The sequence below is a fragment of the Ascaphus truei genome, unplaced genomic scaffold (genome assembly GCF_040206685.1).
Source record: "Ascaphus truei isolate aAscTru1 unplaced genomic scaffold, aAscTru1.hap1 HAP1_SCAFFOLD_399, whole genome shotgun sequence".
Lineage (NCBI taxonomy): Eukaryota > Metazoa > Chordata > Amphibia > Anura > Ascaphidae > Ascaphus > Ascaphus truei.
The window spans coordinates 55001-68850 of NW_027456729.1; the positions used below are offsets into that span (position 1 = coordinate 55001).

Genomic DNA, 13850 nt, shown 5'->3' on the forward strand with positions numbered 1-13850 from the left:
AACATCAGAAAGTTCCCTACAGGTAGAGGAAGAAATGTAGAAGAAAAAAATATATACAGTATGAAAAATTAACTATTACTATATCACAGAATATACAGTACATGCCGCTGTTATCAGAAGATACAGGGTTTATTATTACCTGAGGGGGAGGGGGGAGGTTATCAGGTAGAAGTTCTACAATATAAAGTGATTGGGATTGAATGATAAACCAGTTCTTCGCCTCTGTTGTACTTGAAGCGGTTCTTAGCACATGTGGATATACTGTATGTAGATTCACAATAACTGCAGCACTGCTACGGTACTGGTCTTGGAGAGCAGCACCATTCTATTTTTATTTTAATATTTGTTGTCGAGCCTTTTATAGGATCAGCAGGAAACTTCCTCAGTGAAGTGGTTTTACATGATCTCTCCAGACCATAAAAAGTCACAATCGAAGATGAGATCGTTTCTAGCTCCAACTGCTCGCGCAGTACAACATCTCTGGGAAAGTTTTCTGAGCATGGGAATCATGTGCCGAACTTTGTATATTGCAGTAATCTACAGCACGTCTGTATTTTTATAGTGCCAATCCCATCACGCGCTTTCACGGTTGCCCTTTTTTACACATGCAGCCACCTCTGCGGTGAAATCTTGGTAATAACACATTCTGCAGCAGTTTAAAAAAAAAGCAACGTGGGATTATCAAGCATTTTCACGTGAAAGTGAGTTACTTGGCTGTAAACTGGAGCAGCATCAGAGAGACTCATAAATAGTTTATTCTCTGAAGCAGGGATCAAGCCCACACCCTTGTACAGTACAGATGCAGCGGCCGTTATTCGAACAAATCACGGCGCCATTTTCGTGTGCGCTGTTGTTCTCCACGCGGCATTAACGTGGCCAATCGCCTCAGGCACACGTGATTATCGCGGTTGCTTAGTTTGAATTTCATGGATGACCAAGGAGGCGCGAGCTTCCCCCCCCCCTCTCCTATTACCCCTCTACATAAAACATACAAATAACGAGAGGACACATTTATGGAGGTAAAAGGCCGCGGCTTATTTATTAAACACAAATGGGGATAGCGTACCACCTGTCCGCGCCAGAAAGCTCAGAGCTGGGCAACGCAAAGGGGGCACCCGGAAGTACGTCCCGGTGACCTACCCCCTCGCTTCAAACCACCCGGTTACCAGCCCCGAGCCACTTCTGGCGGGACAATCACCTACCCCCCCCAACTGCCGCCACCAACGGGCCTGTTTAACCCCCTTAAAATCAGACCCGTACCGCCATACCCCTATGACCTCTTCCAATCCTTCCTGTAAATCATTATTAAACATGTCCACCCCAACATCTGACAACTGTACCCCATCCTCCATAAACCAGCCACCCAATTTAAAACTGAACTGCGGGTGACGAATGACCCAACCCCCACATTGAACCAAGAAATTCCCCACCTTCCTGTTTAACCTCTTCCGCGTCTTGTTAACTTTCCCCGGGATACGCGCACCCCTCCAAACCAACCTGCATATTATCTCGGACCAAACTAATTGCACCCCTGGCCAAAACGTTAACATACGTGCCAAATCTTGCTTAATCTGCTGGAATAAATCAATCGACCGCCATTTTGCCACATCATTACCCCCAACATGAATAATGCCCTCCTACCCCTGGCCCTAGAAATTAGCAGTGGAAAAAGCTGTCCCCACCGCATCCCTCTCATCCCCCACCACGTTACCTCCACCTGCTCCATACTCAAACCTAAATTCTTTCCGTAGGGGCGCGAATTCGCCCTCTTCCCAGCCCAGTGTACCATTGAGTCCCCCACGATCCAAATTACCACGGAATCTACGCCAACCTTGCACTGACCTCCTCACCTCCCTCCTGCACTTCAAACTTGTCAACCAACAAATGGAACCACTTCTTCCTTAACCCTCTGCTTATCTCTTGGTTGGACTGTGGTTGAAAAACAACCCGCCCCCGCAAGGTTTTGTCAAGCTCCCCACCTTTTGTTAATTTCTTTCCCTTGCCTTGTTGATTTCTCCTAGGCTACTCGCGCACATCCCAGCTCTTTTGCCCAGCACCCCACTAATCTATACTGTACTAGTCCCCGGCGGCGATATGAACCGCCTGTCGGGACCCGACTGATGCAGAAGCTGGCGCCGCTTGTGCCCATGTCCCGCACTGTTTTCTGAGAGAGCTCGAGAGGACTCCACCCCAAACTTCTCTTTGTTTGTCCCCGGCGGCGATGATAACCGCCTGTCGGGACCCTGCCAACATGGCTGCATCCAGCCCTGTGAATTGAATGGGCCAACTGAAGGTGATGCTACTTCTGGCGTGGGTGTACCCATGCGCTCAACCAAATGCCCCCTATAAAAGGTTGCCTCATATCTGTCGTGGGTGCCTCCCTACACACCCCTAAACTTTTCCGTGCCCATGCTGCTTGTGCGGGTTCCTGAGACCGGACCCCTGGTGTACCTTCCCACCCCTTGTCGGGCCCCCCTTGATACTCCCGTGTTAACCGACTGCCCTGTCGTTCGTGAAAACAGTGCCAGACGTATGCTCATCGTCCCTGCTTCCCAAATCTGTCTCACCTGGCATTGCAACCTGAAAAAAGTTGTGATAAACCCTGACCTGCGAGGGTAGCACCTCACTCTCACGCTTGCCATTCTTTGCTGCTTACCCTTGCCAACCAGCAGCGTTGCGCACCGCATGCCAGGCCCCACCACCTCGTCTAGCCTTTCGAATGAAGGTCCTCCACGGCGTCTGAAATGTCTTTGAACTGTAGAAAACAAAACCCCATCGCCGTGTGACGATGGTCCCCGAGTCCCCCTTGTTTAGAACTTTACCGAAATTATAGGATGAAAACACTCCCAGCGGTTTGTCAGACTGCTGCAATGCTAATAAAGATTGTGTTTCGTGAAGCGTGACTCCTTCTACGTTTCAAGCTTGTTAACCGCTTTCAGGGCTCCACCCGGTGATTTTTTTTTATATATATATACGCCCAACCTTCTATTAGAAAGTCTCTCCCGGTGTCTGTTTCCGGCCAGGCCCAGGACAACGCCCGTTGCCGTCCGCCGTCGTGCTTCTGCCGGGGAACCGTGTCCCGCACCTGTTTTGCTGAGGAACCGTGTCCCGCATCTGTGTTTTTTTTTTTTTTTTTTTATATAGGGTTGGGACCCATCTCCCACCCCTGTTTTTCCAGGGACCCATGTCCCACCCCTGTTTTTTCCAGGGACCCATGTCCCATCCCTGTTTTTCCCAGGGACCCATGTCCCACCCCTGTTTTTCCCAGGGACCCATGTCCCACACCTGTTTTTGTGGGGACCCATGTCCAACACCTGTTTTTGTGGGGACCCATATCCCACACCTGTTTTTGTGGGGACCCATGTCCCACACCTGTTTTTGTGGGGACCCATGTCCCCCCCCTGTTTTTCCAGGGACCCATGTCCCACACCTGTTTTTGTGGGGACCCATGTCCCACACCTGTTTTTGTGGGGACCCATGTCCCACACCTGTTTTTGTGGGGACCCATGCCCCACACCTGTTTTTGTGGGGACCCATGTCCCACCCCTGTTTTTCCAGGGACCCATGTCCCACACCTGTTTTTGTGGGGACCCATGTCCCACACCTGTTTTTGTGGGGACCCATGTCCCACACCTGTTTTTGTGGGGACCCATGTCCCACACCTGTTTTTGTGGGGACCCATGTCCCACCCCTGTTTTTCCAGGAACCCATGTCCCACCCCTGTTTTTCCCAGGGACCCATGTCCCACACTTGTTTTTGTGGGGACCCATGTCCCACACCTTTTTTGTGGGGACCCATGTCCAGCACCTGTTTTTTGTGTGGGGGACCCATGTCCCAAAATGAACGATCGCTGTACCAACACAGATTCTCCTGACCCATTCCACTCTGGCTCAAGTGAGCAAACACTTTTCCAAAACAGGTTTTTCTAGCCCCCGTTCAATCTGGCTTTCCCCAGACACTCCCCGGTAAATCCCAAGCTAAGAATTTACCTTGAAACCAGTGTGGCTTGCACCAACTCCTGTGCAATGTTCCTAGATTTTGATACTGTCAATCATGTTGATCTGTTATCCTGCTTAACCAGCTCCAGTGCGCTGGAATAAGGAAGCCTGCTTTCATTCCTATCCCGTTGGAACCCCCATGGATCCATCAAGCTCTGGCTGAAACCCCTTGGCCAACACCTGTGAACTGCAATGCCCAACTCTGGACCCCCATTCCTACTCCATGATCGATACTCTTCAACAAACTTGAATGCCACCAAACAATCTTATGAACGCACATAGTTTCTCCGACCGTGACCACATACTGAGTTCTAACCTTGAGACTTGAAAATTGTCTCTTAAATCTGCTTGTTTTCTAAAACCTTGACAAAACTTAAACCAATATACTTGGGCCCAAGGCTAAAAATGTGTTTTTTTAAATTTTTATTTACTATTGCTAAACCAATAGCTTCCATAATCACCTCTACTCTGTCTGCAGGCCATAACCAGAGACCTGGAAGTTTCAGAGTTATCCCAAGCTTCAAAAGTGGGGACAAAACCACTGCCTCAAATGACAGGCCAAAATCTCTTCTCCCAACACTAACCGAAGTCATGGAAATTGTTTCGCTCCCAAATTAAGCGAAAACCATACCAAGCCAAATATTTTTTTTATTTTTTTAAGCCGTTACAATCTGGCTTCAACCCCAAACCCTCCTTGGTAACCCCTGCTACAAATTTGTAAAGAACTCAAGTGTGGTGTGGAAAGATGACAACTCAGTAGTGCTATGTCCCTAGATTTCACAAGGCTTTTGAACATGTTGATCATGTCATCTTGCCCAATCAACTCCAAAGTTCTGCGATAGAGAAGCATGCTTAAAAGCTGGTTTCCTTTCTACCTATCAGGTATATCCCAGCATGTATCCATCACAGGCTCTATGTCCGACCCCTTGGATATGACCTGTGGTGTCCCGCAAGACCTTTCTGCGGCCCCTACTCTTCTAACTGATCATCAATGATATTCGTAAAGCTTATAAGAGAGCTTCAATACCCTTGTATGCAGCTGGCCCCATCTTATGCGCACACAGCCATAGCCTCTCTGATCTCGATCACCTATTTCCATGTGACTTTGAGACTTGAAAATTTGGATTTCCCACAACAAGCTGTTTTTCAAACACTAAAAAAATCGGTAACAAATGCTATTTGGGACCAAATCTGAATTCCAAAGCTTCCACTGCCTGAGCAGACACCGGTCACTCCTTGACACACTGTTACTCCTGAAACATGTTTCCAATACTTGGGCATCTGGTTTGACGCCCCTCTAACATTCGTGATGCACAATGGTACCCTGCCATCCAAAACCTCTGCAAAACTAGGTATACTTAACCGGAACAAAACCTCCATACATCTGCTGATCAGCAATCGTATCATGCAGCAAATGCTAACACCAAATTATCGCCTGTGGGGACATAGTATCCGGCTCACTGTAGGCCATGTGGCGTGAGAGGGGTGGCCAGATGGTGTGCATGTTTTGTGTACATATCTGAATCCCAATGCAGTAATAGCTGCATTAGTTAATGTCATATTCCATTCTTAAATCACCTATAACTATCCCAACTAATATAATTATAAATCTAATCCCAGTAATAATCTGCGTTAGGCTCAAACATTGCATTGTCCTACACAATTCTTGCGACACTCAAAAGAAACTTGCACCGCTCAACCAGCTAAAGGTAAAGCTAACCCCCATGGCCCATGAACCCCTTGGTGCCCCCAATGAGGAAGCCCTCTGCCATGCGGGGCCCCCCGTGGCACGCCCCAATTGTTCAGATTTCCCATGCCGCTAGATGCATGGCCTGGCGCACTGTACACATCCTACGCCACATGTTGCACCACCTGCCAAACTGTACAAATATCCCATGCCAAATGGAGCAAAAACTTGCCACATTGTACCAAACTCCCCTGCCATATGGCGCAAAACAGGCCCCATTGCACCATTAAAAACCCCTGCCCCATGGCTCCAAACATACCGCACCGAATTAAAACCCACAAGCGCAACGTTTAAGCAGTGACTACATGCAGTGCCCAAATAACGTATGGCTACCTGCAGAATATCTGCCTCGCCCCCGTAAACCATGGAGCACCTGGTTAAATTGTAAAGAATGCCCAACTTGTGTGGCCCCTTACGTACCTGATCCCCCAAATGCACTCCTTCCAGCACGATATGTATACACTGTACTACATGGTGTAACTTGAACCACCAAATGTAAATAACATATACTCATACACATGCCCACATATACATATATATATATGTATGTATGTGTGTGTCATTTCCCAGAACCCCTTGCTGCTGTGGGACACTGTAAGCTGGGTGATAATGGTGAAAAGCAGGGTTGCAGACCTGCCTAAGACATGTCAATGTGCTCACAAGTGATCTTTTTATTTGAGGTATACAGTGGCGACACAGTTTATTACACTGCGGCCAGATCTGCAAGCCGGGAGATTTCCCGGCTTGCTAGTGGCCGCCCCTCGGCGTGCCGCGCGTCATAGACGCGCGGTCATGCGTCTTTGGGAGCGTGCGCCCCCTGCACGCGCGTCCAGGGCTCCCCGAGGGAGCCCTGGTGTCCCGCGATCGCGGGACGGCGGCAGGGGGTTCCGGGGGATCCGGCGGACCCGGCAGCGGTAGGGAGAGCGCCCCGATCGGAGGGCGCTCTTCCGCTGCTTCGGCGCGCGCCCGTCACTCTCGGGCGCGCGCCAGGCTACTGCTGCGGCCAAGAACGGGCAAATGCTCGAATAAACTTGGCCGCAGCAGTATAGCTGTATACTTTTTTTTTAAGTTTGTTAAACCACGCAATAAATGTAACACTCAAAAACCAGCACCTATTGCTGTTTTTTTTTTTTTTTTTATGAGGCAATTGGCCCATACTCTTGAGGAGGTGGAGCTACGCAAGAACCCCACGCACCTGCCTCCTGTGCTCTTCCCACAAACTTTCTCCTCCTGTCACCAGCCACTGCAGGGCAGACTAAAGCTCTGCTAATACCCCCCCCAGGAACCACACATACCCCAGAAGAGAGGCGCGAGTCACAGGGGGCGGCGCCAAGCGGGATTCCCGTGCTCGCCAACTCCCCTGCCACTGACACTCTCCCCCTGGCACGCCCCCCCCCCCCTACTGTACGAGCAGCGCCACACGGGAGACTGTGCGCCCGCCTACACTGCTGGCCAGACGCCTGACATTTATTTCCCTGGGGCAGCCGCGACCCGTAGGAGCGGCGCCATGTGGGAAACCGTGCGCCCGCCTCCACTGCCAGCCAGACACCTGACCTCCCCATGTCACTTTCGCCACACTTCAGACCTGAGCGCGCCTACACCCGTGGCCTGTCGATTCCTCTGAGCGGCTGTAGGAGGTAGCGCTTCACGAGAGACCCGCATGCCCACCTCCATGACCGACCCGACCACCGGGGGCTGCGTCTCTCCCCCCTGGGGGAAAACCCAAAGGAGTCCCTCTCCTCACCGTGTCCCCCTCGCTCGCCGCTGCTAACTCAAACAGCGGCGGGAGGCGGCGCCACATGGAAGACCCAAGCACTCGCTAACAGAGAACTCTTTTCTGGGTGGGCAGAGACGCCGCACAGAAACCACTCCCCTCCACCGAGTCCCGGCACCTCACCTGCTCCTGCCCCCCACAGATCGCTCCATGCTGCACTCGGTCAGGCCGCAGATGGAGGACAGGGACGGCCCGGCCAGGCCAGACCAATCTCCCCTCCTCTCCACAATCCCTCTCCACCTGAATATTGCCTCCCCCCTCGCCGCTAACTAAAACAAAGCAGCAACACAGAGGAGGGGAGTGCCACCTTTAAGATTCAGGAGAGGAAAATATAAGTAAAACATCCAACACTGAGGAGGAGGAGGAAGAGAGGTCTAAACTGCTCCAACGCCACGGAACAAGTGACAGTTGCTTGTTCCTTGGCTCTAATTTGAAACCCGACCGCCCCAACTGACTCCCTGACCGCGCTCGCGACCACCAGACCAGATGGGGGGGGGGCCGCACCCCCCGGTCAATTGCTGTTGCCACCCATACGGGCTAGGCCAGCTCTATTCTGTTTCTTTGTGTGCAATGAAATGAATGAATTGTAATGTGTACAGTACTGTGCTACTGTGTCAATTTCAGGTGTTTAAAAACCAGAACACTAAAATGCCATTTTATGCACTCGCCTGCACTCGTGTCTTAAGGCGGTAAGGTTGGAATAAATCACGCGCCATGACAATGGTATTCCAGGGTATACACCGCGTGAAGTTTTCGAATAACGGCCGCTGCATCTGTATGTGCAAGAACAAAAGTGCCACACCCACGCTGTCCTGCAAGTCACACTGCTATTACCTGCTCAGATGCAGCTTCTGGTAGAACAGAAGTATTGTCCGCCACAGCAAAGGGCAGCCGGCTTCGAACCAGTCTTGCAGGCGGAACACCGGGGAGATGCAGCCTGCTGCCGTGATGTAGCTGGAAGAGCCACATTCTCCGAGGTAGGACAGGAGAAGCCCAGCGCCGGTGCCTTCGCCTGCAGCAAAGAGCCGAGAGGAGGGCTGGCAGTGGCGGATATATCGAACGGCTTCCCGGAGGTCGTTGGGGTCCCCGTAAGACTGCAGCTTGGCTGTGCTGAGAGGGCAACCGTTTTGGCAACGGCGATTAAATATCACAGCTTGGTAGCCATGAAGAAGGGCCAAGTGGCACATCTGGAAATAGGCAAATGAATAACATGCATGATGCATTTCGTATTGTTCTCTTCAGAATTGTGAAACATTCAGAGTGTAAATGCCGTCCAGGATAACAGTATCCTGCTTCAGTACAGGTTGCTCTGCCATTATGATGCAGCCGCTGATTGAGTCACCTGTGCTGAAGCAGGGATATCCTGAAAACCTGACCTGTTGGTGGCCGTTGAGCACTGGAGGTGGCCACCCATCCATGGTATAGACGACTAAATCCGTGGGTGGTTTAACCCGTTAGTGTAGTCTAATCCCGAGGATGAACAAGGGGGTTAAGGCACTTTCCCCTGCTCAAACAGTAACATAATACAGCAAAAGTTCACGTTAGGACAACACATTACCCACTAATTAAAAGCGATAAGCATATTGTGCAATGAAGACAGTCTTTCCCTTTGCACTTTCTTGTTTGGGAAAAGTAACCTGAGAAAGGGTTTGGGTATTGTTTGTCTCCAACGTAAATCTGTGGTCCTAAAATTACTTATTAATAATAATAATAATAATAATAATAATAACGACAAATAATGTTCTTGGGGTTTCTGCTCTCTAAATGAAGGCCCTGACAACTTGGCTCTGAAAGCTTGTTTAGTCCTTTTGTGACCGCATTGTCACTTTATGACAATAACCCAAATCAGTCGCCACATTTCCAGTTATTTTCACATAGGAAAGTCTACACACCCACATTATGCATTGTGCACAGGACTCAGGAGCAGAATGGGTGGTTACTATTGTGACAGCATGGCTCTAAACAGGATACATTCGTAAAGGAGAAGGATACAGTATTGTTCCAGCAACAACGGTGCACTGATTGCCATACTGTATACATAGTAGAATAATAAAGGTGGCAGTAATGCAATCTCTAACCCAAAGAGCATACAATCACATTTAGGAAAGCCGGGCATAGGATGGATAAAGTGACTTGACACCGTCATAACAAGCAATACATGTCTTAAAGAGGTTAGCTCACACAATGTGAATAATTATGTGAAGTACAAACCTATATTAAGCTCTTGTACAAGCCTGTCTGAATTTAAAACTCCTTAAAGCTGCAGTTCAGGCTCCCGTTTTTTTTTTTATTTCAATAATTTCAGTTGTGCAATCTCTACTTACCTAAAAAAAAACTGCATAGCTGCCGGTCAATTCGTTCTCCGTCTATTGATCGGCAAAGTTTGGCGACATCTTTAAATATGGGGAATGTAAATCGTTGCTATAGGAACAAGCATGCTTGTTAAAATAGAATACAAAAAAATTGGTCTTTCAAAATTGTTTTCTTTAAAACAGAAAATGCTAAAAGTATTTTTTCTTACTACAGAATTGATTTATTTAAAAAAAACACACATGCAGGATATTGTATGAACTGCAGCTTTAAACTGTGTAGTTTGGAATCTAATCTGAATTCATACAGTGAAAAAGAAAAAATGTGAACAAGCGCTAAAGATTAAAACACCAATGTGACAAGTAAAAATACAAAATATAATGGCTGCCTAGTAATACTGTCAGTACTAACAGAAAATACTTGGAAACAAAGAAAAAAATCTGGCGACAAAAGTTCAATGGATAATCCTGTACTCCTCAGGGGATCAGCACACTTGCTTGACAGGCCATGTAGGGGAAAAAACACAAACAGACACAGATCCTAGTGCAACTCTGCAGGGTTAAAACAGGTCTACACTACACATACAACATAGAGACTCCTAGTGACTATAAAAATACTATTTATTAAATAAAAAGAACTATGCCATAAAATGGTAGGACAATCAGGAACACCGCTGGTCATCCAGGTGGGAAAAATCAGAGCCCTACTTACAAGCAGCAAGGCATACGCTCGCAATGCAACATAGAGTCCTCTTGGTGCTGATGATATCTTAGCAGAGATGTTATTCTTGCTGCGCCGCGACTCTCGTGCAGACCCTCCCTTCAGGGGTTACCAGGAACAGTGACAGTGACGGAGGCCCGCTCTTGGGGCACACAGCTCTACTCCACGTGAGGCCGCTCTCCTCACTTCCTCCTCCGGTTCCACAGGCTGTCTCTGCGCGCCCGCGAGTGTGCCCGTGCCCTTAAAGGGACAGTACGTGCGTCCTGTATGCCAAGGACTAACGGCTGCAATGAGGCTCCAAACCGAACCAAGTGTTCCAAAATATATATGAGCACGTGTGAACCATGCCCGTTTTCTTCTGAATGTGCGTGCTTCTGCTGGGTTGAGTAGACGATCTGGTAACCACAGGATGCGGCAATGCAGAGCACAGTGGAACAACAGGACTCCACAGGACTCAGGGTCTATCAGACTGTGAGCAAGGATCTGTTCCAGAGCATCCAGCATCCTGATTTTTCCCACCTGGATGACCAGCGGTGTTCCTGATTGTCCTACCATTTTATGGCATAGTTCTTTTTATTTAATAAATAGTATTTTTATAGTCACTAGGATTCTCTATGTTGTATGTGTAGTGTAGACCTGTTTTAACCCTGCAGAGTTGCACTATGATCTGTGTCTGTTTGTGTTTTTTCCCCTACATGGCCTGTCAAGCAAGTGTGCTGAACCCCTGAGGAGTACAGGATTATCCATTGAACTTTTGGTGCCAGGTTTTCTTTTTTTTTTCTTTGTTTCCATGAATTCATACAGTATAACTATTATTATTGTCTTACTAAAAATAAACGTGTAAAGTACCACTTAGGAACACTAATTATTATAATTAGTGCAACTAATGATTGAACCTATTTACTGCCAGAATGACCTGCAATCACCCAGCAGCTGAAGTTAACATACTTCCAATATAACTGGCCCACTCGCAGTGTAACTCTAAATTCAGAAACAAACATAGAAAAGAAGGAAGAATTTCTCACATCCAGTCATATTATCTTTGGTTGAGGTTTAGCAGTCACATGAGTTTGAGTCTCATCATGACATACATACAGAAGTATGAACTTTCAATTGTATTAAATTACAGTTCTGCACTTACTGCTTAATTATGTCGTCATCATCATCATCATCAATAATAAAATATTTTACAATTACCACACAGAATACTGATAAATATGTATTACAAGTCTTAATATTGCTAACAATGATAGTATTGGACGACAATATTCAGAATAACAAGTGCTCTCTATATAAATGCTGACACTGTGATATGTTTTCTTCCTATTACTGTATGTTAACAGCAGTCAATAATACTGCTAATAATTGATCACAACAATACTGAAAATGATAGAAAATGCTATTGATAACAGCATTGATTCGCCTTCTGATAAATAATACATACATTTTCTAGTCATCTTAACTTGAAAGATTCCCAATAACTGCACAACTCTGTCATCTATCGCCCTCTCAATACTTTGCTTATGGTGTAAGTTACAGTACCTTGCTGGTGTTCCTGGTGATCTTCCCAAATGAGTTTGGGATGACCAGTAAGATGGGCACGGTGGAGTTACTAGAATCCCTCCTTCTCCTCTGATGCTGCCCGGGCTTCACAGCCCAATCCAGAGCCACAAGCCCGTCATCGCTCATCTGCAGGTACTCTCTTACAAAATGAACCCCTCTGTCCACCGGACCCAGGATGCCCATCAAGGTCTGCAGGGTAGGGAAGGTCCTCCATAGCCACTTGACATTGGAAAACCCATTGAAGGTCCGGCAATGTCTCACCAGGTAGTTGGCCAAAGCAGAAGGCTTGTAGATCAACTTACACCCTTGCAGACCATCCACACTCTTTGCAGAGACAGTTGCCCAGAAACTATTGCTGAACCACATCTTACATGACCAGAGGAGCAAGAGAAGAAGAGTACCCAAGCAGGCAGCCCATTGTAGCATCTCAGTGGCAGGCACTGCAATGACCTTGTTGGTGAACTAAACCCAGCAAAGACAAATGAGAACAGTGAGATGTCAGAAAGTCTGCAGACGTGCAGGTGCTTCAAGCATTGTGGTAGCTGGGAGATGACAGAAGGAAGTGCTCAGAGCAGATCACACATCCTTCTCTGGGTGCGCGGAGAGAGAGGCTGCACAAAACTGAGCATGCTTTGCTATAAGAGACCGAATCTCACCAGACTAAAGACTGTTTGCCACAAGTGGGCGGAGAAGGGAAGCTTTATTGACACATACAAATTGTGATGATCACTCCCCTGTACAAAGAGGGAGAGGGGGAGAGAAAGGGGAGAGAGGGGGGAGAGGGGAGAGAGGGGGAGACGGAGAGAGAGAGAGAGAGAGGGGGAGACGGAGAGAGAGAGAGGGGGAGACGGAGAGAGAGAGAGAGGGGGAGACGGAGAGAGAGAGAGAGAGAGGGGGAGACGGAGAGAGAGAGAGAGAGGGGGAGAGAGAGAGAGAGGGAGACGGAGAGAGAGAGAGAGGGGGAGAGAGAGGGGGGGGAGAGGGAGGGAGGGAGAGGGGGCAGAGAGGGGGAGAGGGGGGGAGGGAGAGGGGGGAGGGAGAGGGGGGGGGAGAGGGGGGGAGAGGGGGGGAGAGGGGAGAGGGGGGGAGAGGGGGGAGAGGGGGAGAGGGGGGAGAGGGGGGAGAGGGGAGAGGGGGGAGAGGGGGGAAAGAGGGGGGAGAGGGGGAGAGGGGGGGAGGGGGGAGAGGGGAGAGAGGGGAGACAGAGAGACAGAGAGAGGGAGAGAGAGAGAGAGAGAGAGAGAGAGAGAGAGAGAGAGAGAGAGAGAGAGGGGGAGACGGGGAGAGAGAGAGAGAGAGAGGGGGAGAGAGAGAGAGAGAGGGGGAGAGAGAGAGAGAGAGGGAGACACAGAGAGAGAGAGAGGGGGAGAGAGAGGGGAGGGGGGAGAGGGGAGGGGGGGAGAGGGGGAGGGAGAGGGGGGGAGAAGGGGGGGAGAGGGGGGGAGGGGGGAGAGGGGGGGAGAGGGGGGAGGGGGGGAGAGGGGGGGGAGGGAGGGAGGGGGGGGGAGGGGGGGAGAGGGGGGGAGAGAGGGGGGGGGGAGGGAGGGGGGGGAGAGGGAGGAGAGGGGGGGGAGAGGGGGGAGAGGGGGGGGGAAAGGGGAGGAGAGGGGGGGGGAAGAGGGGGGGAGAGGGGGGGGAGAGGGGGGAGGAGGAGGGGAGGGGGGCGGAGGGGGGGGAGGAGGGGGGGGAAGGGGGGGAGGGAGGGGGAAGGGGGGAGCGGAGGGAGGGAGGAGGGGGG

The 13850-nt window shown here is 49.5% G+C and overlaps 1 protein-coding gene across 1 annotated transcript in view; it reads right to left on the reverse strand.

Moving 5' to 3' along the window:
- The window catches only part of LOC142483938 (protein ABHD15-like), a 19235-nt gene extending 6503 nt beyond the window's left edge, over positions 1 to 12732 (reverse strand). The window contains exons 1-2 of the mRNA XM_075583856.1: positions 12092 to 12732; positions 8354 to 8706 (exon numbers count right to left, since the gene is read on the reverse strand). Coding sequence (XP_075439971.1) covers positions 8354 to 8706; positions 12092 to 12538 — 800 coding nt within the window. The 5' untranslated portion in view covers positions 12539 to 12732. The remainder of the gene's footprint in view (positions 1 to 8353; positions 8707 to 12091) is intronic.
- Between the last annotated feature and the right edge of the window lie 1118 nt (positions 12733 to 13850).